The sequence below is a fragment of the Cololabis saira genome, chromosome 15, assembly GCF_033807715.1.
Source record: "Cololabis saira isolate AMF1-May2022 chromosome 15, fColSai1.1, whole genome shotgun sequence".
Classification (NCBI taxonomy): Eukaryota; Metazoa; Chordata; class Actinopteri; order Beloniformes; family Belonidae; genus Cololabis; species Cololabis saira.
The window spans coordinates 40,367,792-40,394,391 of NC_084601.1; the positions used below are offsets into that span (position 1 = coordinate 40,367,792).

The 26,600-nt window shown below is 47.6% G+C and overlaps 1 protein-coding gene across 1 annotated transcript in view; it reads left to right on the forward strand.

Annotated features, from left to right (window-relative positions):
• Window positions 1–99: 99 nt before the first annotated feature.
• Window positions 100–26,600, forward strand: part of LOC133460767 (zinc finger protein 501-like) — a 29,047-nt gene continuing 2,546 nt past the window's right edge. Inside the window, exons 1-2 of the mRNA XM_061741536.1 lie at window positions 100–263; window positions 7,107–7,259. Of these exons, the coding sequence (XP_061597520.1) occupies window positions 216–263; window positions 7,107–7,259 (201 nt within the window). The 5' untranslated portion in view covers window positions 100–215. The remainder of the gene's footprint in view (window positions 264–7,106; window positions 7,260–26,600) is intronic.

The following is a 26,600-nucleotide window of genomic DNA, read 5'->3' on the forward strand; positions in this document are numbered from 1 at the left end:
AGACCACCATGTATCGTTAGTATCATAGCATAATTGCCTAAGTTGTATTTGATAACGATATCTGTGGTTGGAGGTGGTGGGGCCGCGGTGCATTGTGGGAGCCGCGGTTAGCACCACGTGTTGTTGTTGTAGCCGCTGCTAAGCTGCTAAAAGCTGCTGTTTGACCCGCTCAGGTTGGATATTCCGGGGCTCGAACCCCCAACACACCGAGGATCATGGCGTCCACCGCGGCAGGGAAGCAGCGGATCCCCGAGGTGGCGAAGGTACGAAACCCCGTAGCTTAGGGAAGCTAAACTAAGCTAAGCTAAGCAGGGTTTGGACAGGGCACGGGTTTTAGTCATGAATTCTTAGCGTTTTAAACTGTTTCTGTGTCAAACTGGGGCTGGTGTCGGGCTCACATTCATATGGATTAGTGGAATAAGTTATTATTGATGGATTCATTCAGTTTAATTAGTTTAATCCAGGCTAGAGTTTCCACCTTTCAGAAATAGAAATAAGGGACGCCCTGATTTCAGCAGCGCAGGAGAAAAAAAAAAGCCCCAAAACTTCTAAACTGCATAAAAATGTGTTTATTTTATATGAAAAAACAAAATGCTTTGATTTAAAGTTTAAAGTGCTTTAATAGCGTTGAACTTTCATGACTGTGGAGACAGACAACCATACAGTAACTGAAATATCCTCCTATGTATGTATGTATGTCCACATCAGCCCAGATGTAGAATATACAGGTGAAGAATATGGTGTAAAAGTTAATTTATTTCAAGAATTAAATTAGATTATGGTGTAAAAGTTCATTTATTTCAAGAATTCAAGTATAATATGGTGTAAAAGTTCATTTTTTTCAAGAATACAACTAGAATATGGTGTAAAAGTTAATTTATTTCAATAATTCAATTAGAATATGGTGTAAAAGTTAATTTATTTCAATCATTTAAATAGAATATGGTGTAAAAGTCAATGTATTTCAATAATTCAACTAGAATATGGTGTAAAAGTTAATTTATTTCAATAATTCAACTAGAATATGGTGTGAAAGTTAATTTATTTCAATAATTCAACTAGAATATGGTGTAAAAGTTCATTTATTTCAATAATTCAACTTAAAAGGTGAAACTAATAGTCTTATTGCATGCAAAGCAAGATATGTTAAATCTTTTATTTGTTATAATTTTGATGATGGAATTGTTTATTGATATCATAAAATATTCTCTAATTTATTTTTTATTTGGGGTTTTCATAAACTGTGAGCCATAATCACAAAAATTATAACAAATGAAAGCTTGAAATATCTCACTTTGAATGTAGTGGGAAATAATATATTTGTTTCACCTTTTAGTTAAATTTACTACGAATGACGTTTTGCAATATATTCAAATTTTCCGACCTTCACCTGTATATTATGACATCAATAAATAAGAGCATAATATATGTCCGTATTGGTTCAATACGGAACGCAACTTTTAATTCCCAATTCCCAAGCCCTCCTTGGAGGTGAAGCCCGAGTCCTCCCCGCTGTCTGGCACACACTAATAATAATAATAATAATAATAATAATAATAATAATATAAAGATATGGGCACAGACGCAGCAGGTCCTGTTGTCCGGTCACAAAGATTTTGCTGGCCTTAATGTTTCCTGTGTTTTATTTTGTTCATTATTGTTAAATTTAGTGTTGATGTGTGTGTGTGGACACACAAATAAAGGACAATTCCGTATTTTATGGGACGCGGGGCGACCCTAATCCAGACTTCTGTCAGAGTTTTGGTTAGTTTGGTTAGTTTTTGTTTCAGCAGAACTTTGATCACATCCGGGTTCTTCTACCGCCGGAAATCTGGAGAAAACATGTTTCAAAGTTGGTGTGGGGGGCACTAATGTGCAGTCAACAGCATAGAAAACATATCAGTCATCGGTAAACTTGGAGTCAAGACCCCCTAAACCGAGACCAGGACCACAGAGTTTACTTACTTACTTAAATCTTATTTGAGAGGGACCATGTGCAATTAAAAACCTAAATGCTAAATGTAGACGGGGGGCCGGCCCCCGTCTACTGGACGGCCGGTGGGGGGACGGGGGTGTCTTATCAGGGCCGGCTTTGCTGGTCCTGCTTCCTGGCTTCGGCCTCCGCTCCCCCTCTTGCCCCCCCTACACGATTCATACGCACATAGGCGAAAGGCGGGGGGTCCGGGTCGTGGGGGGCACTGTCCCGCGGGGCCTGGCACTCCCCGCCTCACGGTTTTAACAGCAAAATAGACACTGCACATTCAACACTTTATAAATACACTTGACAAGGACACATAGTTCGGGAGGGGGGGGGGGGGGGGTCGGTGTCAATCGATACTTGGCCCTCCCTCCTCCCTGTTTTTATGGCATTAATCACATGCACTCAACACAAGGGGCGGGAGGGGGTCCCACATCACCCGCGTTCCCTCACCGGCCTGGGCCTGGGACGGGTGGGTCGGGTTACCCGGGCCTGGCGGGGCCCGCCGTGCAGCCTGGGGTGCCTTCTGGCGGTGCTGGACCCCCCCGGGGAGGGGGAAACGGTGCGTGATTGTATGTCTGTGTCGGTGAGAATGCGGTATGGAAGGGTCCTGCCATGGAGGATTTGAGCCTCCATTGGCAGGACATCAAAAACTTAATAATTTATCAATATTATATTATACAAAGATGGTTATTATTAGTATTATTATTAGTATTATTATTATTATTATGTATAGTATATTATATTATTATTAGTATAGGTATCGGATAGGTGAATGGATGAATGAATGGGATGCCTGGGTCTGGGGCCCTCCGTTGTCGGGCCTGCGCGGGTGTCGCCTTGTTGGGGGGTTCCCTCTCTCCGGGCCTGTCTCCGGTCCCCCCCGCTGCCTCTACGGCGGGGCGCCCCTCTGGTCTTGGAGGGCCACTTTCGTGGGGGACGGGTGCGCCTGCCCGCGTCGGCGGCCGGGGCGGCTCTGTCTCTCCGGGCAGGCTGGCCCCCTGCCGGGTGGGGGTCGTTGGCCTGAAGGGTGAGGGCCTCCTGGCCGCGTGTCCGGCCCGGACCGGGTGGCCGGGGATTGCCTGGGTCGCGGTCCGCCGCCGCGGGATCCCTGGCTGCTTCTTTCCGCGCCGTGGGGGCCTCGCAGGCGGTGGGTTGCCTCCCTCCTACTTCTCCCCTCTGTGGGGTTGCCGGTGGCCTGGGTTCCGGGCTCTTCCTTGTCGGCCTCTGGTCTCGCGGGTGGCGGGGTTGCTCCCCCCCCTCCCCCACTATAGATACACTTCAGGTGGAGCTTTGTTTGGTTTATTACACACACACACACACACACACTGTGTGTCTGCAGTCCATCGACACAAATAAATACAGCACAGATAAATAAATCCTCAAACATTATTCAAGGACATATAACACATAACCAAAAGGGCAGCACGGTGGCTTAGTGGTTAGCACTGTTGCCTCACAGCAAGAAGGTCCCCGGTTCGACTCCCAGGCCCGGCAGGGGCCTTTCTGTTTGCATGTTCTCCCCGTGCTTGCGTGGGTTTTCTCCGGGTACTCCGGCTTCCTCCCACAGTCCAAAAACATGCATGCTAGGTTAATTGATGATTCTAAAAAATTGCCCGTAGGTGTGAGCCTGAGTGTGATTGTGAGCATGGTTTGTGTGTTTCTATGTGTGGCCCTGTGATGGATGGTGACCTGTCCAGGGTGTAACCCCTGCCTCTCACCTAAAATGAGCTGGGATAGGCTCCAGCAGACCCCCGTGACCACGCAAGGGATAAAGCGGGTAAGATAATGAATGAATGAATGAATGAATAACACTGGTCCAGGTTTCTACCCCCCTTTATGATCCAAGGTCCTGGAGGCTGCAGGTCCTGGAGGTTTCAGGGTCCTGGAGGTTTCAGGGTCCTGGAGATTTCAGGGTCCTGGAGGCTGCAGGTCCTGGAGGCTGCAGGTCCTGGAGGCTGCAGGTCCTGGAGGCTGCAGGTCCTGGAGGCTGCAGGTCCTGGAGGGTGCAGGTCCTGGAGGCTGCAGGTCCTGGAGGCTGCAGGTCCTGGAGGCTCCAGGTCCTGGAGGCTCCAGGGTCCTGGAGGTTTCAGGGTCCTGGAGGTTTCAGGGTCCTGGAGGTTTCAGGGTCCTGGAGGTTTCAGGGTCCTGGAGGTCCTGGAGGCTGCAGGGTCCTGGAGGCTGCAGGGTCCTGGAGGCTGCGGGGTCCTGGAGGTTTTAGGGCCCTGGAGGTTTTAGAGTCCTGGAGGTTTTAGAGTCCTGGAGGTTTTAGGGTCCTGGAGGTTTTAGGGTCCTGGAGGCTGCAGGGTCCTGGAGGCTGCAGGTCCTGGAGGCTTCAGGGTCCTGGAGGTTTTAGGGTCCTGGAGGTTTTAGGGTCCTGGAGGTTTTAGGGTCCTGGAGGCTGCAGGTCCTGGACGTTTTAGGGTCCTGGACGTTTTAGGGTCCTGTAGGCTTTAGGGTCCTGGAGGCTGCAGGGTCCTGGAGGCTGCAGGGTCCTGGAGGCTGCAGGGTCCTGCAGGTTTCAGGGTCCTGGAGGTTTCAGGGTCTGGAGGTTTTAGGGTCCTGGAGGCCTCAGGGTCCTGGAGGTTTTAGGGTCCTGGAGGCCTCAGGGTCCTGGAGGTTTTAGGGTCCTGGAGGTTTTAGGGTCCTGGAGGTTTTAGGGTCCTGGAGGCTGCAGGGTCCTGGAGGTTTCAGGGTCCTGGAGGCCTCAGGGTCCTGGAGGTTTTAGGGTCCTGGAGGTTTTAGGGTCCTGGAGGTTTTAGGGTCCTGGAGGTTTCAGGGTCCTGGAGGTTTCAGGGTCCTGGAGGTTTCAGGGTCCTGGAGGCTGCAGGTCCTGGAGGTTTTAGGGTCCTGGAGGCTTTAGGGTCCTGGAGGCTTTAGGGTCCTGGAGGTTTCAGGGTCCTGGAGGCTGCAGGTCCTGGAGGCTTCAGGGTCCTGGAGGCTTCAGGGTCCTGGAGGCTTCAGGTCCTGGAGGTTGCAGAGTCCTGGAGGTTGCAGGGTCCTGGAGGTTGCAGGGTCCTGGAGGTTGCAGGTCCTGGAGGCTGCAGGGTCCTGGAGGCCTCAGGGTCCTGGAGGCCGCAGGGTCCTGGAGGTTTCAGGGTCCTGGAGGCTGCAGGGTCCTGGAGGCTGCAGGGTCCTGGAGGCTGCAGGGTCCTGGAGGTTTTAGGGTCCTGGAGGCTGCAGGGTCCTGGAGGTTTCAGGGTCCTGGAGGTTTTAGGGTCCTGGAGGCTTTAGAGTCCTGGAGGTCTTAGGGTCCTGGAGGTCTTAGGGTCCTGGAGGTTTCAGGTCCTGGAGGTTTCAGGGTCCTGGAGGCTTTAGGGTCCTGGAGGCTTTAGGGTCCTGGAGGCTGCAGGGTCCTGGAGGTCCTGGAGGCTGCAGGTCCTGGAGGTTTTAGGGTCCTGGAGGTTTCAGGGTCCTGGAGGTTTCAGGGTCCTGGAGGTTTCAGGGTCCTGGAGGTTTCAGGGTCCTGGAGGCTGCAGGTCCTGGAGGCTGCAGGTCCTGCAGGTCCTGGAGGTTTCAGGGTCCTGGAGGCTGCAGGTCCTGGAGGCTGCAGGTCCTGGAGGCTGCAGGGTCCTGGAGGCCTCAGGGTCCTGGAGGCTGCAGGTCCTGCAGGTCCTGGAGGTTTCAGGGTCCTGGAGGTTTCAGGGTCCTGGAGGCTGCAGGGTCCTGGAGGCTGCAGGGTCCTGGAGGCTGCAGGGTCCTGGAGGTTTCAGGGTCCTGGAGGCTGCAGGGTCCTGGAGGCTGCAGGGTCCTGGAGGCTGCAGGGTCCTGGAGGCTTTAGAGTCCTGGAGGTCTTAGGGTCCTGGAGGTTTCAGGGTCCTGGAGGCTGCAGGTCCTGGAGGTTTCAGGGTCCTGGAGGTTTTAGGGTCCTGGAGGCTTTAGGGTCCTGGAGGTCCTGGAGGCTGCAGGTCCTGGAGGTTTTAGGGTCCTGGAGGTTTCAGGGTCCTGGAGGCTGCAGGTCCTGGAGGCTGCAGGTCCTGGAGGCTGCAGGGTCCTGGAGGCCTCAGGGTCCTGGAGGCTGCAGGGTCCTGGAGGTTTCAGGGTCCTGGAGGTTTCAGGGTCCTGGAGGCTGCAGGGTCCTGGAGGCTGCAGGGTCCTGGAGGCTGCAGGGTCCTGGAGGCTTCAGGGTCCTGGAGGCTGCAGGGTCCTGGAGGCTTTAGAGTCCTGGAGGTCTTAGGGTCCTGGAGGTTTCAGGGTCCTGGAGGCTGCAGGTCCTGGAGGTTTCAGGGTCCTGGAGGTTTTAGGGTCCTGGAGGCTTTAGGGTCCTGGAGGTCCTGGAGGCTGCAGGTCCTGGAGGTTTTAGGGTCCTGGAGGTTTCAGGGTCCTGGAGGTTTCAGGGTCCTGGAGGCGGCAGGTCCTGGAGATTTCAGGGTCCTGGAGGTTTCAGGGTCCTGGAGGTTTCAGGGTCCTGGAGGCTGCAGGTCCTGCAGGTCCTGGAGGCTGCAGGTCCTGGACAGATGGAAGATTGCAGCCAATCAGCTTCTCGTTAGAGCGGATGATCCGCTGCAGCTGCTGCCGGCCTGCACCTTTGCTGCGCGTCATCCCCATTCTCTCTCTCTCTACCCCCTTCCTGTCTGACACTTGAATAAATGGCCACTAGAGCCACAAAAAATCTTTAAAAGAAGATTGAAATTACATTATTTACCATTATAGTAATCAGATTACACCGTATATCAGCATCACTGAAATGGACCTGATTCTTAATCAATCACAACGATATGCAAACATTAACCTTTTGTTAACCAGTTGTTTGTAAGTGGGAACAGAAATCCCAGGTTTGGTGGAAAAGGGGTTTTACTGGGTTTGTTTTTATTTCTTTCTTTGACCCATTGGAGGTTTCCGTTGTCTTACAGCAGCAGCATGAACATTGTTGTGATTAGTTGTCCCGTTTGGTCGGAGGTGGAACTCTTAAAAGGAGTGGCGTGTTTCAAATCCTCAAACCAAGGAATGTCTCCCATCATAACTCCAGCTTTGGTTTTGCTAGATTACTTGGCACTACTGCTTTTTTTGACTCAGGATGACGGCATGAAACACAAGATCCTGATTGTCCTTTCAATTCTTTGGATTCTGAAAAGACACAGGGAGCATAAAAGTGGATGGAGATTTCAGGGTGTTTGTGGTGTTTCAGGTGAAGAACGAAGCTCCTGCCGAGGTGCAGATCATCGCCGAGCAGCTGCCGAGAGAAGCCAAGGAGAGGGAGCTGGAACTTCTGCCGCCGCTGCCCAAGCAGGAAATTACCGACAAGGAGGAGCTCAACGACTCCAAGCTGAGGAAGAGGAAGGTAAACCTGCTTCCAGGCTCCGTTATCTTGAAACAAACACCACAGTTTAGTCTCTTGACTTCACGTTGAGCTGCTTTCTTGAAGGCCTTTGAGGACCAACATCAGGAAAAATCCAACCGTCATCAGTTAGGGCTCAGTTCTACTTGCAGTTCAGAACGCGTACGCGTCGTTGTCGTCACACGTATCCTGCGTTCATTTGGCGCGTGGACGTGCACGTTCTCAAAAAGACAGTGAACGCGTACGCGACCTGCAGTTCTGGCTGTGGCCGCGAGTGGCGCTGTTCCCGGTCTGATACCAGCTGGACACAAGTGACGACGGAGGTCGCTGGCGCCGTTTCCTTTGCCCAGATTCTGCTGCTCTCTGCTGAAGAAAGGTCCCCATGCAGGTTAACTTGCCCAAACTTTCTATCTGAAAACATATTCTCATCTTGATGTTTCCTGCTAATTCATACACAATCTTCACTTTAATCCTTAACTTAGTTTTACACCACAATATGTTTTTTTATTATTGAAACATAGATACAAACAAACAAGGCACATATCAGAATTACAAACTTTTGCCTTGGGTTGAGCAACATCAGTATTGCAAAATATACACTGAGAATCTAATTATTGTACAACATAAAAAAAAATAAAAAATTACTCAAGGGCAATCTCATATTAAATCATCTTTCAAGTAAAGAAAACAGTTTAAGGGCTTTCTTTTCTTTAACAAGACTCAAGGAATTACTCAAGAGCTTTAGCTCATGGTTTGGTCTTAAAAAAATCTACATTTGTGAATGAAGAACTTTCCCAATAACACCAAATTATTAAGGACAAAGTCCAAATTCTTGTCTTTAACAAAAACACAAATTATATGTATGTTTTTTTATATATATATATATATATATGTGTGTGTGTGTGTTAGGGCTGTCCAAGTTAACGCGTTAACTTAATGTCCTCTTAACGCCGTCAATTTTTATTTATTTTTTTGGGCTCTAGTGGCCCTTTATTCAAGCTGCAGATATGAAAGGGGTAGAGAGAGAGACATCGGGGATGACATGCAGCAAAGGTGCGCAGGCCGGGATTCGAACCTGCGACCGCTGCAGGAGGACTGTAGCCTCGGTATATGAGCCGCTGCTTAACCCACTGCGCCAACGAGCGGCCCAGCCGTCAATTTTTTTAACGCACAATTTAAAAAAAAAAGGCATGATATCCTTTCTGACGCTCGTCGGCACCCGTAGCGTGAGGAAAAGTATGGTGGATTGAAAGATGGAGAATTGAAAGGGACTTTTGAACGGCTAGTTCACTTTCAAAAAGATGCAGATGGTTCGCTCGACACGACTAAAGTAATTTGCATGTTCTGTTGATTTGAAATGAATTACTATCGAAGTACGTTGAGTCTCAAATACCACTTACAGCCAAACACACGAACAGAGAGCGCCGCTCCACTCCGCCCCCCCACCCCTCGTCAAAAGCAGACAACGCTGGAGCAGCTTGCAAAAAAGGACCAGTCAAATCCAACTTTATTTGTTAAGCGCTTTTCTTACAAAATAAAAAATGCAACGCAAAGCGCTTTACATAAAACACACTGCGATTCCCATGAGTTTCTGATTGAGCTGAAGATCCAGGTGAGGAAACGGCTGCACTTTATAGGTTGAGTTACTCCCTGCTGTTACATGTGCACTTTATTTGTTTGTAATTTACTTTTTGTATCCCCCTGTTTTGATCCCGCTTAGGAGAAGGGGATATATTCTTTGAGCCTTTTATTTTCATCCATAGTTTGTGATGCATATGGTTCATTGTTTTACATTACAATTTTACATGACTACATTGTGTTTGTATTTATGAAGGAATGTTACATTCAGATCTAAAGCTTTTTTTGTGGAAAGTTGAATAAACATTGGCATAAAGCAGCATTTTTCAGCAATAAAGGTGAAGGACTCAAAACTAAATCCGATGACACCACCCACGATTCTATGTCAAAGTTATCGGACTATCACATATCGACCAATCAGAAGAAGGGGAGGGGCTAATTTGCACCAATGAAGCTCAAGGACTCAATACCGAGTCACCCACGCCACCCACGAGTCTTTATGTCAAACCATTCAAAAGTTATGGCAGAGAATAGTTTTCTAGGGGGCGCTATTGAGCTTTGTGGTGTTTGTGAGGTTCACAAACGCCAATCATGAGGAGGAATAAATCAAGGACCGTGCCCGTGGGACCCGGCCGGGCTCAGCTCGAAACAGGGATGTGGCCCCGCCTTCCTGTAGGCCCACCACTCGCAGGAAGGTCCATGAAAGGCTGGTGCATTGTGGGCTGGGTAGCAGTCGTGGCGGGGTGCCTCGACGACCCGATCCCTGGACCAAAACCCTCACAGTGGGGACATGGAATGTCACGTCGCTGGGAGGGAAGGGGCCGGAGCTTGTGATTGAGTTTGAGAGATACCGGCTAGAGATAGTCGGGCTCACCTCCACACATAGCTTGGGCTCTGGAACCCAGCTCCTTGAAAGGGGCTGGACCCTCCACTACTCTGGAGTTGCCCAGGGTGAGAGGGGACGGGTTGGTGTGGGCTTGGTTATAGCCCCTCAGCTCAGTCACCATGTGTTGGAGTTCACCCCGGTGAACGAGAGGATCGCTTCCCTGCGCCTTCGGGTCGGGAAAAGGTCTCTCACTGTTGTTTGTGCCTACGGGCCGAACAGCAGTGTGGAGTACCCGGCCTTCTTGGGGTCCCTGGGAGGAGTACTTGATAGTGCTCCAACTGGGGACTCCATTGTTCTACTGGGGGACTTCAACGCTCACGTGGGCAATGACAGTGATACCTGGAGAGGTGTGATTGGGAGGAACGGCCTCCCCGATCTGAACCCGAGCGGTGTTTTGGTGTTGGACTTCTGTGCTAGTCAGTTTGTCCATAACAAACACCAGGTTCCGGGAGGGAGTGTGGTGATGAAGGAGGTCGGACAGGTACTGGGGGGCCAGAGTGTGAAGGGATTTGTAGGTGAGTAGGAGTTTGTACTGAATGCGGAACTTAACGGGTAGCCAGTGGAGGTGGATGAGGGTGGGGGTGATGTGCTGCCAGGGCTTGGTGTGGGTGAGAACCCTGGCAGCTGAATTCTGCACATACTGGAGCCTGTCCAGGGTTTTACTTGGAACCCCAGACAGGACTCCATTACAATAATCCAGTCGGGAGGTGATGAAAACATGGATGAGTGTTTCTGCCACAGAGTCAGAGAGTGAGGGACGGAGACGTGCGATGTTCCTGAGGTGATAGAAGGCAGATTTGGTGACCGACTTGATATGTGACTGGAAGGAGAGGGTGGAGTCCAAGATGACGCCCAGATTACGAACCTCGGAGGATGGTGTAATGGTGCAGCCGTCCACCCGGATGAGCAGATCTCCAACCTTCCGGAGCAGTGACTTGGAGGAAGGGGACAGTACCGTTGGATTGGCAAACCGGGGTGGTGTACCCTCTGTTTAAAAAGGGGGGCCGGAGAGTGTGTTCCAACTATAGGGGGATCACACTTCTCAGCCTCCCCGGGAAAGTCTACGCCAGGGTACTGGAGAGGAGAATACGGCCGATAGTTGAACCTCGGATTCAGGAGGAACAATGCGGTTTTCGTCCCGGTCGTGGAACACTGAACCAGCTCTATACCCTCTGCAGGGTGCTCGAGGGTTCGTGGGAATTTGCCCAACCAGTCTACATGTGTTTTGTGGCTCTGGAGAAGGCATTTGACCGTGTCCCTCGTGCCATTCTGTGGGGGGTGCTCAGTGAGTATGGAGTCCGGGGCCCTCTATTAACGGCTGTCTGGTCTCTATATTATAGAGTTTGGTTCCGTTGCCGGCAGTAGATCAGACTTGTTCCCGGTGCATGTTGGACTCCGGCAGGGCTGCCCTTTGTCACCGGTCCTGTTCATAATTTTTATGGACAGGATTTCTAGGCGCAGCCAGGGGCCAGAGGGGATCCGGTTTGGGAACCTCAGGATTTCATCTCTGCTTTTTGCAGATGATGTTGTCCTGTTGGCTTCATCGGACCGGGACCTTCAGCATGTGCTGGGGCGGTTTGAGGCCGAGTGCGACGCAGCAGGGATGGGAATCAGCACCTCCAAAACCGAGGCCATGGTTCTCCATCGGGAAAGGGTGGCGTGCCTTCTCCGGGTGGGTGGAGAAGTCCTGCCTCAGGTGGAGTAGTTAAAGTATCTCGGGGTCTTGTTCACGAGTGAGGGAACGATGGAGCAGAGATTGACAGCCTCCCTAGGGAGGTGTTCCAGGCATGTCCCTCCGAGAGGAGACCCCGGGGAAGACCCAGGACACGCTGGAGACACTATGTCTCTCGGCTGGCCTGTGAACGCCTCGGACTCCCCCCGGAAGAGCTGGAGGAAGTGTCTGGGGTGAAGGAAGTCTGGGCATCCCTGCTGACTTTGCTGCCCCCGCGACCCGGGAACGGATAAGCGGAAGCAGATGAGTGAGTGATGAGCTATCACATTTTTGTCTTCAGTGCTTTAGGCCTACATATTCATGCAACGGTCACTTGACTTTTGGCACTGACAAGATGCAGTGCATGGGTTTGGTTTGCAACCGCATCTGGCTGTCTTGCATCCAGTTGTGCAACCACAGGTCCTTAGCTCCTCACAGGCATCTGGAACCGCAGGAAGCAACATCAGTTTAGGAATGAGCACATTGTCCTCCATCTCCCATCCCATATTTTCAGGGGGCGGGAGTACCGGGTACTGCAAATGGGCCTGCCGCCAGACCAAGCTCTGGAAGTGAACGCGCTGAATATGAAAGCTCAAAGCATCTCTGGTGGGCAGTAGTCTCTCTATTGTCAGACCCTTGACAAACCTGCCCAAACGGACATCATTGATGTTCTCACTGACTGAACCCTTTAACTTTAATCCAGGAATTTGGTTGATATTTTTTTTAAATGACTTGATTAACTTAAACACATGATTCATCTTTTCAAAATTATTGTTACTGTTACTCACCCTTAATAGAGGAGATGAACACCACCACATATATTTGCACTGGCAACATCCATGTTAGCTAGTTGACTCGCTAACTCGTTGTTGTGGCAACTCGCCACGTGCTGCTTGACTGCGGTATTTCAGCATCCTAACTGCCCACGAATTCCAGCACACAATCACCCACAAGATAGAAATAATATGGTGGTATTATACATTTTCTGAAACTGTATATGAAAGAAAGTATTGCTGTACTTGTTTTTTATGCCTCTGGTATTTCTAGGTGTCACAGAGTTAATACAAATGAAAATAGGAATTGCTTGATCTATGAGCCTAAACCAGGTGTTTTGGGAGAAATCTCAATTAGGTTCTAGGAGGGGTCGGCTGTGCAAAAAGGAATCAGGCACACACTCGCTTCTGCTATAAGATACGAATACATTTATTAGCAAAAAGCAAGCATTTACATAGAAGACAACACACAAAAGTAGTTTGCTAGGATAACGGGCCAAGTCACCCCCCGCAGACAGCAGTACACACAAAACCAGCAGTTTGCTAGGATAATTTGTCGGGTTATCCCCCGCAAATGGCTGAGCAATTACTCGTTTGCTAGGATAATTCTGTGTCAGGTTACCCCGCCACAAATGACAGAGCAACATACAATCACATAGGGGCTAGGGCTTGATAAACTCTCACCTTAACACAGAGGACTGGGAGAGCCATCAGTCCAGGCAGAGGCAGCCATCAGAAACCCCGGCTGGGCGTCACTCCGACCGGCAGACCGACAGCAGACTCTCACTGGACTTCCGGCTTCCCTGTCTTTTATACCTTTCTCGCGGAAACTGGAAACCGGAAACCGCGGAGTTCTCCCGTGCGAACCAAGCGCTTCTCTCACAGTTTACAATAATACTAAACAGCAGGTGCAGACTGTGTTTTGGGAATTCAGGACATCTTCAGGACACAAAACATATTTTTTCTCCCTTCATTCCACCTCTTGGCCTGAAAATGTCCTAATTCAAAAACAAGCATAATACATGAGCAACAAGCATAGCATAATTAATATGAAAAGTTGAATTAAGGGCATTCCAGGACATCAAACATACTCCGTCTCTCATTCCACCTCTTCGCCTGGAAACGTCCTTAATTCAAAAACAAACATCAATTACCATGGTAATCATCAAAGGTGCCTTCTCTTCTCCCCTACGTCCACTAAACCTGTACCATCTACATGCATTTTGAATATAGTGGCATGCAAACTTTATTACACATGGTAAGCACACAGAATACAACAACCAATATTAACAGTGGAGGTGCCACATGTGTCCTAGCCGTTGCAGACATTCCTGAAAAGATATCCCACCAATGATGTGCGCTATTCTGCTCTATCACCTTAGCGGCATGTACCACCTCTCCACCGGTGATGAGGGTCGACACGAGGAGTCTGGACACGTTAGACCCACGGGACTTAATAATTTGTTTTAGCTCCGTAGACTGATTCAGTGCGCACCTGAACCTGTCCAGGGAGATAGTCCAAGGCAAACTCGGTGCCTTCCATTGGACCCCCGTCAGATGGCGTTCTGACGTGAAATTTGTAAGTCTAAAGGTCTGGTTGTTCCAGTGCCAGGTGTACGCATCCCTCAAACATCCAGAGAACGGTGTCTGCGAAAACCTTTCACATAGCACCGTGTTTCCAGCAACACATGGATCATGATATCTATTCTTAGTCATACAGGCAACCTCCTTATCTGTCATATCACAAGCCTTCAAATCATATTCTTCAAAAACCAGTCAAGACATAAAACTTACAGATTGGCACCTACACACACATTCATCTGGACCCATTTATACGCGGATCCAGAGAGTATTACTAATGCTAAACAGTAAACATTAGAAACGTTTACAAACACGTCACTAGCCATATCAGACAGTTCAACATTCCATTTATTATACTGGCAGTCTCTTCTCATCCTCTTCCTCCTCGTCCTCCTCCTCGTCACCTTCAGCATCCCCTGTCCAAGGGAATGGACGGCGCCTGAGGGTGACCTCCCAGCACTCGACAACGCGGTTCCGGTCATCCCCCATCGAAAGCGTTGGACACGCCCAGAACAGCTCCAGCTCCTCCAAGGAGGGTGCCACACCATGCGCGTCTCCGTCGTGTGTGATGGCATGATGGCAGGACTGGCATCCTCACCGTCCACACCACACCTGTGCGCGCCAGAGCCTCAGCCGAACCCCGACCGGTGTCGATTACAGGACCCCGAATCCGGCACCACCACGTCTTAGGCGGAACCCGTAGTTCAGAGCCATCTCCAGTTGGTCTGGTTCCCATCAGTAGTTTCCACCAGGTCACTCCTGCATCATACAAAACTTCATAAGACGCACAAGATTAGTTTACACACAAACAACATTTGCTAACTGGGATCGTCACCCAGTTCTGCTCTCCAGTGTACATCACAGTGCATGTTCCATCATCGCCCTGGGCAATCAGTGACCATCAAACCAAATTTAACTGTCAGGATGCACTGGAACACTGAGAAAACAAACAAAAACAACAACAACAACAAAAAAACGGTCGAATCTATTTCACTTCTAGTCCATCCATATCACTTAATCTTATTTGCGCCTCCTTTTTAATTAACCATGGCGAGGCGTTCCAGTCTGGCATGTGATGCCGGAGTTTTCCTGCTGCAGAATAATACAAAAAGTCTAAATCAGCAGGATTATAATCAAGCCTTTAATTCAATTTTCAATTCAATTCAATTTTATTTATATAGCGTCTAATACAACCGTTGTCTCTAGACGCTTCCCAGAGATCCAGAACACAAACATAAACCCCGAGCAATTATTACATAAACAATGGCAGGCAAAAACTCCCCTTTAGGAGGGAAGAGACCTTGAGCAGGACCAGGCTCATAACTCACTTTAACTCACTAACAGTTCGGCATGAGCAAAATTACCGACACTCATCTAATTTTACAATTGTGTTCACATAACTTGAAGCACTTTATTCATTAACAACCACATCTGAGAAGATTCTAATCACGGGCAAACAGCTACAACACCATTGGTCACTCCTGACACAAATACTCAATTCCAACTTCTCTTAGTGGATTACGTCACAATCTTATACAGACAAGTGTGCAGATTTCCTTCCCTTTGGACACTAATTTATTAGAAATCTACATTAAATTCAGACCTGCAAACTACTGTTGAATGTTCCTGTTAAATCTAACTCAGTCAGGGGGTACTTTGGAGTGCCCGCTTGATCAACTTTTCTTTCGTGGAGAAAAAAAAGGCTTTTTTTTTTTTTTTTTTTTCCTTGGCATTTTTTTTTTTAAATGTGCCGGGCGCCTTATGAAACGGTGCGCCGTATCTATTACCTGAATTACGGTAATGTTAGGCCGGCCACCATGAGAACGGTAAAAAGAGAAGGGGGTGGGTGAAGCCCCCGTGAGTTGCGGACGTCAATGAGACCATCCACAGACGTTAAAGGGGGAAGGGGGGGGGTGTGAAGCACCCGTGGTTTGCGGACGTGATTGAGGGGGAAGGGGGGGTGTATAAAGGGACAGGTTTGTGCTTCACGCAGAACATTGTTGTCTTAACAACCCTGAAGATGGCACAGAGACACGCTTATGAAGCACAGTTCAAACTGAAGGCGATGAGCTACGCGGAGGAACATGGGAATCGAGCAGCCGCGAGAGAATTTAACATCAACGAGTCTATGGTTCGCAAGTGGAGGAAGCTGGAAAACGAATTGCGGCAGGTGAAGAAAACGCAGCTGAGCTTCCGCGGACACAAGGCGAGATGGCCGGACTTGGAGGAAAGATTGGAGCGGTGGGTGATCGAGCAAAGAGCGAGTGGAAGGAGCGTATCAACGGAAAGCAGTAGCGCTGGCGGAGGAGATGGAAATTGAACATTTTCATGGAGGTCCGTCCTGGTGTTTTCGGTTCATGAAGCGGTGCCATCTTTCCATCCGGGCCAGGACAACAGTAGCGCAGCAGCGCCCGGCAGATTACTTGGAAAAGATGGAGAGCTTCCACTCATTCTGTAGCCGACACATAACCGAGAAACACATCCACCCCAGCCACATCACGAACATGGACGAGGTGCCGCTGAAGTTCGACATCCCGATGAAACACACGGTGGAGCGGACGGGAGCCAGCACGGTCGGGATCCGCACAACGGGGCATGAGAAGTCCTCATTTACCATTGTGCTTGCCTGCCACGCTGATGGACGAAAACTGCCGCCGATGGTCATTTTTAAAGGAAAAACGTTGCCTAAAGAGACTTTTCTAGCCGGAATCATAATAAAGGCGAATGAAAAGGGCTGGATGGGTGAAGGGATGATGATCGAGTGGCTGAAGCAGGTCTATATGCGGCGACCTGGTGGTTTTGTCCACACATCCCCCTCGCTGCTGGTCTGTGATTCTATGCGCGCCCATCTCACAGATAGTGTAAAAAAAGAAGTTAAAAACACGCTGTGCTGGCTGTTATTCCGGGAGGTCTGACGAAGGAACTCCAACCGCTGGATGTCGGTGTGAACCGGCCGTTCAAGGTGAGGCTGCGGGCGGCGTGGGAGAGATGGATGACTGAGGGGGAGCACAGCTTCACCAAGAGCGGACGGCAGCGCCGGGCAAGTTATGCCACAGTTTCCACATGATTCAGATTCAGAAAACTTTATTCATCCCCGAGGGGCAATTGCAGGACAACTGAGCAGCAAGACGTTGAAATGATCAAATAGAGCAAGAAATAAAATAGAATAAAATGAACAGGGGCCTCATCTATAAAGCTTGCTTGCGCAGAAAAAGCGCCTGAAAGTTGCGGAAGCCACCTTCTACGCAAATCCTCGGATCTAAAAAGAAAAAACTAACCGAAAAATCTGCTTATCTTTACGGCAACTCGGACCCTCCCGTAAGAATTTACTTAAGACACGGGGAACTGGCGACGCAGGGATTGAGGTGGTGAAATGAAGCCAGATTCATGTCATACTCTTAATAATGTCATCACATATCACAACATATATCAGACTTAATATAATAAAATAAAATAAAATGGCGCTGATCGTGTTCCTCTGTGTGAAGCTCAGTCAGTCAGGACTCTGCTGGAGCTGCAGCCTCTTCTTCACCCGCTTTAGGACAGAACAAATGAGGGGCTGCGTTTAGGGAGCCCCACGGAGCCCCTAAAGGGACTCAGATTTTTTTTTACATGAGTTTTACGCGCGCGTGAAACCTTTACGTGCGGGTGTATGGTGCCTAAATTAGGGTCCCGCGTTAAAACGACGCAGAGCCTACGGCGTAGGGTACGCGGCGACGCGCACCTACGCCGTAGGCTCTGCATTGGTGTAACGCAGAACCATAAACCTGAGCAGCTCTGAGGGGAGGTAGGAGGAGGGGGAGCGGGGGGTGAAGCGGGGCTGCGGGGCCGTTTTCGTATCGCTTTCATACAGTGTTTTGGTAATTTGCAATTTAAGGCTGAGCCTACCGTTAGTTTTTAAACTGTAAAAAGTAAGGGGGAAAAAAACATTATTTTGAAGAGACGGGGGGACGTGTGTCCCCCTGTTGCGCCGGGGAACTCACGGCGTTTAGCGCAGCAACGGCGTGCTGCCACTCACTCGCTTTATTTTATTGTATACTATTTATATAGTTATTCTAACTTTTACTGTGACCACCAAATAATGTGGTTTTCCTGTCCTCCACATCATCTACAACATCTCTGTCTCCGTGAAAGTCAGTGTCACGGTGGCTGCTACTTCTAATTCATTCTGACGCCAAACAGGCTGCAGGAAGCCACTGCGCATGCTCAGTAGGCTCATCCATATGCATTTATGGGCGTGTAGAGGGCGGGATTAGAGGCGGATTCAGCTGCGCAGGTCTGTGATTCATAAAGGAACGTTGCGTGCAAATCTGCGTGCACATGGTTTTATTGATCCAGATTTTTTTTTGCGCCCGGCATTTTCGGCTTTTGAGCGTACGTGCACTTTTAGTATGACTCCTACGCAGTCCATTTTAAATGAGGCCCCAGGGCATGTCTCCTTATGTGCAAAAAATATATAAATATACGAATGTCAAAAAAATCTACAACAAAGTGACTGTAGTGGTCTAAGTAAAAATATAAAGTGTCAATGCAAAGTGTCGACAGTGGATGTAAACAGTCCAACAGGAGTATAGAGTAGTCCAGGGGGGGGGGCGACGACTGTGGATGTGGGGGATGGAGTTTAGCAGCTGGAATTAAAAAGCAGGATAGCTTTGGGGACAAAAGTAGCCCTCCTCCTCTCAGTCCTGCAGGCGACACAGCGCAGGCGCCTCCTGGAGGGGAGCCACTGGAATGCGGGATGAAGTATGTGGGAGGGGTCCTTCATGATTTTATCTGCCGCTGGCGGAAAGACCACCGGCTGAAATGCCGGTGGTCTTTCCCCGGGAGCCTCTGCTACCAGTCCTGGGTCAGAGCCCCGTCATTCCCCGGCGGGTTGGACCGGGATCCGCCGCTCAGAACCTCCGGTTAGGAACCCCGGATCCTCCGCCGTGGGGATGCGGGGCGGCGACTCAGCGATCTCGGGCTAAATTTTCCTGGTTCCCGGCTGCTTTGGGAGCTGGGATTTCTGGACTCCGTCCCAGGTCGGATCAGCTTCACCCTCCGAGATTTTCAGCGATATCTGTCGGTTACAAACCCCGGTACCAGATCCCCGACATGCGCGTGTGTGTGTTTCGCGGCGCGAAAGACGGGACCCGCGCCGTGGAGAGACAAGACCAGCGTGGTGGAGATCCACACAACGGGTATGAAAAGTCGTCATTTATGTTGCGCTTGCCTGCCACACTGATGGACAGAAACGCCTAGGGTGATTTTTAAAAGAAAAACTTTGCATAAGACGTTTCCAGCCGGAGTCATTATAAAGGCAAATGAAAAGAGTTGGCTGGATGAAGGGATGATGATCAAGTGGCTGAGACAGGTCTATGTGCGGCGACCCGGTGTTTTTTTTTTTTTCACACATCATGCGTGGGCTAACCTGTCTGCTGGGACTGTTGTTCGGGCTTTTGCATAGCCGGCATTTCCGAGGGGCCGCACGGCACAGAAAGTGACTGACACCGAGGAAATTCGGACTGGCGCAGCTGAATTAGCGGAGCTCTTTAATGCAGAAACGGAGGATGAGGACTTTGAAGGGTTTGATTAATGTAAAAACTGAAATAAAGTACAATCAAACTAAGTTTTGCTCCCGCTCTATTTTTAAATAAGCACGCTTGTGCGCGTGTGTTTTGCCGCGCGCGCGTGTGTTTTGCCGCGCGCGCGTGTGTTTTGCCGCGCGCGTGTGTGCAGCTCCGTGTTTTAAAACCAAAAATTACACACAAAACTGAGGGTACGCCTTTTCACACGGTGCGCCGTATGGTCGTGAAAATACGGTATATTCAATAATACAATTTTTTTTATTAATAATTAATAAGGCTATATATCAGACTCAACCAAACCAGAGCAAAGTGAGGAAAACCAGGTTGCCAGATCGGGTCCCGTTTTTCAGGTACAGCTCGTTTATTAGCATATGTAGCAGTGCAGTCGTTGATTAAGTAATGTGTGAAAACCGCTGCGTTGCGTTTTATTTCACTGTTTGTTGCCCATATAAGGGGCACGTTATTCACGTTCCAGTTTGTTGTTTTTATCTTCAAAATAAAAATAACATCAAAAATCTGATTTCTTTATTACGGGAACTCCACTTCGTCTCGAATGCTGCAGGTTTTATTCATAAGGCCAACAACGTTTACACTGCACTTTTCCGGCTTAACTAACTTTTCTGCTTGCTGTTTTCCCAGTCACTCGAACACAGCGTTCCTTCTCCACGCCGCTCTCTCTCTCTCTCTCTTGCTCTCCCACACACGCACACGCTGCCCCGTCCCTTAAAGGAACCACGCCACTCTTATAACACTACCTTCCGACGCAGTTGGTGAATTAATTCAGAGTGAATTGAGCATCCTCAACCGAGATGTGATAGTGATCACATGAGGTCCACAGAGATTCTTTCTCCGCAAATATCTTAGTGCGGGAGGAAAAAAAAAAGTTAAATTCACCGCAGCATGCGGCCTCTGGTGCAGCCGAGCTCGCCTGCAGAGCGGCCCGCTGTTGCGCCACGGCAGCACAGGCACATGAATGGGAAAACCACGGGAGGTCTGCGCTTTGCAGATCAGCAGGTCAGAATGGGCTTTCTGTATCTTATTATGACAGAAATCTCGACATTTCGGAGCAAATTTCTTAACAGGCGTAGCTACAACTGATAGATTTCATCTATTAAACCAACATCTTCCTAAATGATTTATTTCAGCCAGCGTAATTCTCAACAGAGCTGCAGGTTTCTCTCCCGGGACGACCTCGCTGGGTTGACCCAGCGATCACGTCTCGGCTGTGAGCTGCTGCTGCTCCCCGGGGGGGCGGCTCTTATCTCCGAAAACGTTGAGTCAAATTTCTTAACAGGCGTTATTTGGATAAACTGAGCCCCGGTTGGGGATCTTAAAGGTTACTTTTATGCCTGAAAAAATATTAAAACTTAAAGGAGCTTGAGGCCGGATTGTGGCAGGATTTATGAAAAAAATCCGTATACATTTTAAGTTTTCTAGTAATAATGTCAGATGAAGCGTTCCAAACCCAAAAGAATGAGCCCTGTAGTGTATCTCTCCTTTGCCTTGAACAGGCTGTGTGCTGCAAAATGTGCTGCAATTCGGTCCCGAATTTCCCGCGCTGTCCTGCGGATGTGACGTCACATGACGCTGCATGCACGTTCTCCCCGTTCTCCCGTGCCGGCTTCACTGTTGGCTGCAGTACCCCCAACGGCCGTCGTGGTGAAGGGTGGCGCTAGAGAGTCTCATTTCTTAAAAGGAGCCTCAAGCTCCTTTAATAAAGTGGCATATTAACAGCGCTACAGCTGAAATTAAAACAGCTTTTGGCTCTCTGCTTCCTGATCAGGGTAGGGATGAAAACGAGGGGGAGTGGGGGTATTGGGACAAGCACCTGGGCCAAGTGCCCTAGATTTCAAGTGCCCTAAAATCTCCCCCTTCTTTTTTAGGGGGTAGGGAAGAAAAGAAGGGCGAGTGAAGGGGAATTGGGATTGGGCCTTTGTCAAGCAATTAGAAAGGAATGCTTGTCTGTCTCAATAGGCCTTTGTCTGAAGTGACAACGACTTATCGCCGTCTAGATTTTTAATTCTCTCCTCAGTATTGGCGATTCCTCTAAGACTACAAGGGAATCTCAGCTTCCTTTAAAATGTCAAAAAATAAGTGGTCAAATATGTACTGTTGTTTTTACATTTCATTGACTATGTATGCGCCTGAACGTGAAGTTCAGAATCTTATCACAGTCACAGACGCGACTTCCTTCTCATATGAAGCCATCCTGGTGTGGATGGATCCCTGATACCGTTTCCTCACCTGGATCCTCAGTGCTCAGCCATGTCTGCACCGTGTATCTGCGTGTGTGTCTGTGTGTGTGCGGGGAGGGCGGAGGGGGGAGGGGGGAAGGGCATTAATACGTTTTCTGTTTATTTGTTTTATGTAAAGCACTTTCTGTTGCATTTTATGTATGAAAGGTGCTTTATAAATAAAGTTTGACTTGATTCATTCCTGCAGCTTATGAAGCTGAACCTGGAGTGGGTTGTTCCACTGCAGCCAAACACACAGTCATTGGATGAATGCTCGGGTTTGACCCTTGCGCAGCAGCTCTGTTGAGCCGCATTTTGTAATAACGGTGCATTTTGAAATAAACGTCCAAAATGTAATAACTTTGTCATTTAATTTTGTAATAAAGCCGCATTTTTAAATAAACTGCCACATTTTGTAATAAACTACCCCAACGCATTTTGTAATACATTTTGCAGCATTATGTAATAAGTTATTACATTTTGAGAAGATTATTACAAAATGCACTTGCAACTTTTTTTATTCTCTATTCTCTAAAGCAGGGGTCGGCAACCTTTTTGACATGGAGTGCCAGTGTGAAATTTTCTTGTGAATGAATGTGCCATAATCAACAGCAGGCTAAAACAAAGTTACATTAAGGTATGACACAAAATACAAAAACATTTCCAACACACCTGGAATTATATTCTATACAGGCCACATGCAAGCATATTTTACAAGCATCAGAACAGCTTGTCCTAAAAAAAGAGGAAAATTCTTGACGCGGACGAGTGAGGGTGCATCGCGCCCAAACCCTCTAGGGGGGTCCGGGGGCATGCCCCCCCGGAAAATTTTGAAAAATAGACTCAAAATGGTGCATTCTGGTGGTCTCAAAGCTCCATAATCACATCTTTTATCAATGCAAGAATACACACAAAAAATCTGAATTTTTGCAAAGAATGATGCATTTTGATAACATAATAACACGCATTCATCATCATGGGTAATTCTTCATGCATGAATAAATCTTGAAATCAAGATAATCATATCTTAAACTTCTACAATGGCCAGAATCCCCCTTTCACACCTAAATTAAATGACAAAACGACAAAAGACAAGCAGCTCCTTGTCTTTCAGAACTGTAGTGTGGAACTCCGAACAGGTCTGCTCAAAGTTCAGTGATGAGGAGCTCCACTGAACTATTTGTTATAATTTTGATTATTTAATTCTTTATTGATTTCATAAAATATTCAAATTTTTTGAGATTTTTTATTTGGGGTTTTCATTAGCTGAGGGCCATAATCATCAAAATTATAACAAATAAAGGCTTGAAATATCTCACTTTGCATGTAGTGGGAAATAATATATTTGTTTCACCTTTAGTTGAATTTATTGAAACTAATTAAGTTTAGCAATATATTCTAATTTTCCGACCTTCACTTGTATATTATGACCAATAAATAAGAGCATAATATATGTCCCGTATCACACCATATCAAGCTCAGGGGATGATTCAGGTATGAGGAACTCTGCAACAGATGCCTGGCTCCTCTGTGACGTTATATTACGTTTGTGGAGGTTCCTGCAGCATGCTGCCTGACACACCTCCGGGAGACCTCTGTTTCCTCTTTTAGGACGAGGTGGGGTGTCTGGAGACTCTGGAGACATCTTGACTTGACTTTTTTTTTTTGTTTAAAGCCGCGCGTGTCGGTGCAGTTAGCAGCAGTGAGAGGTAAAGGCTGATTTATGGTTCTGCGTCAGACCAACGCAGAACCTACGCCGTACGTTGCGGGTCGCCGCGTACTCTACGCCGTAGGCTCTGCGTCGATTTAACGCGGAACCATAAATGAGGCTTAACTAGGCAACGGAGCGCAAAGGGGTTCCGTATTGGTTCAATACGGAACGCAACTTTTAATTCCCAATTACGTAACAATTCCGTATTTCAAGGGGCGGGTGGCAAGCCCATACTCATCTCTGCACAGCCTACCTGCTGCAAAAAAGCAGTGCTGCTGCTTTTTTGTCCCGCTGCAAAAATGTGTTTTAAACTGAGCTGCCGCTCCTCTTCATTTCTGCTGCTGCCGCGTCCTGGCTGTCTGTCTGTGAAGGCTGATTTATGGTCCTGCGTTAAATCGACGCAGAACCTACGCCGTAACCCTACTTTTTTATTTTTTTTTTCCCGTTCCGCGGAAACCGCGGACATTTTTTGCTGAGACCAACCGAGCGGGCCTTTTCCAGTGTGCCAATGATTATGCCGCCGCGTGCCAATCATGGCACGCGTGCCTGAGGTTGCCGACCCCTGCTCTAAAGCATAGTTTATTTGTTTGTCATTGGCTTATATAATTCCAAACTTCAAATAGGAAACTAAAGTCATATTTGGAGTGTTATACGTAGATTTATTGGGCTACATAGCTCTAAGGGAAATTGCATAAAAAACAACAAAAGTAACTCTTGTATAAATTCATTGTTAAACAAATAACAATAATAGGTATTATTACATAATGCACCATGTTATTACATTTTGTAGAAAATAAAAAAGTTGCAAGTGCATTTTATAATAATCTTCTTAAAATGCAACAACTTATTACATAATGTGGTAAAATCTATTACAAAATGGGGCAGTTTATTACAAAATGCAAAAATAAATGAAAAAGTTATTACATTTTGGACATTTATTACAAAATGCAACGAGGAATCCTCAGCCTCCTGACTCAGCCGTCTGATGTCCCCGCCCCCCCAGCAGGCCCCGCCCCCCCAGCGTCCCCCGACTAATCAGTGGTGGAGGCTGATGACGTCAGATGCAGCCTGACTCCCCCCCTCTGTAAAAACAGATCCCATGTCAAGTCGTAGTTTCTGCCTCCACCTAGCGGCTAAGACTGAAAATTGCAGTTCAAACGAATGCGTGAATCTTGTATCCCGCGAGTGAAACAGCCATGTTAATTTAGGACCATCTGTACAGGACAAGATCGCGGATACAAGTGGCCGAGATGGGTTTCCTCCGCAGGGTGGCTGGACGCTCCCTTAGAGATAGGGTGAGGAGTTCGGTCACCCGGGAGGAGCTGGGAGTCGAGCCGCTGCTCCTTCACATTGAGAGGATCAGCTGAGGGGGCTGGGGCATCTGTACCGGATTCTCCTGGACGCCTCCTTAGGGAGGTGTTCCAGGCATAACCCTCCGGGAGGAGACCCCGGGGAAGACCCAGGACACGCTGGAGAGACTACGTTTCTCGGCTGGCCTGGGAACGCCTTGGACTCGCCTAGGAAGAGCTGGAGGAAGTGTCTTGGGTGAAGGAAGTCTGGGCATCTCTGTTGAGACTGCTGTCCCCACGACCCGGTTCAGGATAAGCGACGGAAAATGGATGGATGGATGGATGGATGAAACCGGATAAGGATCCTATGCTCCCATCGAGCTACTGCCCAATATCTCCTCTTATAAATTTAGATCTCAAAATAATCAGCAAAGCTCTTTCCAAACGTCTGAAAATAATTACCCCTTCTAATATACACCCGGATCAAACAGGTTTTATTAAGGGTAGACACTCTTCTACTAATACTTGTAGACTACTTAATATTTTAGATCATTCGAATATCAATAAACAGGAATCTACAATTATATCTCTAGACGCAGAAAGAGCATTCAATTGGGTAAATTGAACATTTCTATTTGCAACTTTACACAAATTTGGATTTGGCAAGTCTTTTATCATCTGGATAAATATATTATATAGCTCTCCCAAGGCAATTGTAAGGACAAACGATCAAATTTCAACAAGCTTTAACTTGCAAAGAGGTACCAGACAGGGTTGTCCTCTTTCTCCCTCACTATTTATTGAGCCCATAGCAGCTTCTATTAGGCAAAACCAAAATATTAAAGGCATACAATGCAAGACATTAGATTACAAAATAAGTCTTTATGCTGATGATGTACTAATCTTCCTCCAGAACTCACAAACCTCACTATCACAGACAATTGCACTTTATAGATGGATTTTCATCTCTGTCTGACTATATCAACTGGTCCAAATCCACAGTTTTGTGCATCAACTGCAATTTCCAGAATACAGCCACTACTAAATTACAATCAGGAAACATTAGATATCTAGGCATAAACATCTCCCCTAGACTGTCAGAGGTAATAAAACTAAATTATGTTCAGCTGTTAAGAAAAATAGAGGATGATCTTACCCGATGGAACTCTCTTCCCATTTCACTGATGGGGAGAATTGTCACCATCGAAATGATGATTTTACCAAAAATAAATATATTTTTACAATGATACCATCCAAACCCCCTCCTTCTTGGTTTAAGTCACTGGATTCATATATGTCAAAATTCCTGTGGAAAAATAAAAGACCACGTATTAGCTTAAAGACATTACAAAAATCCAAAGACTGTGGAGGCTTAGACTTACCCAACTTCCAGTATTATTTTTTAGTTAATAAGTTAATTGTATATCTTAAAATGGTGCAAAAACCACTCACTACATAGTCAATGGCTGGATTCAGAACAAGTGTTTTGCAATGATTTGGAAATCTCAGATCTACCATTTATCAGTCAAAATATTACACATCATAAATGCTTTAAAAGCATTAATATTAGCTCAACTCTGACAGCCTGGTGGGACTTCCTTAAAATAGCCAAAGTCTCACTTTTTCCATGTGATCGCACAGCCATCTGGAACAACCAAGACATTCTGAAAAATGATAAAAAGATGGTAAACTTTATTCAATGGAGAGACCAAGGAATAAAGTATCTACAACATATAATCATAAGTGGACATTTTGTACCTTTTCACACACTCACTGTTCAATATGGAATGAGCAGTAACACATTTTTAGAATACCAAAAACTTAAGTCAATGATAAAAATAAATAAACTCAACCAACTGGATCTGCAACTTCCCGCTAAGAAAATAGTTACTTAATCTAAAAACCCCAAAATTACTATCGAAACGCTACAGGTTAATGTCCCAAATAGATAGTCTTTCTTCCGATTTCCAAATGGGCGGCTGACCTCTCTCTTAACAATAATCAAATCTCTTGG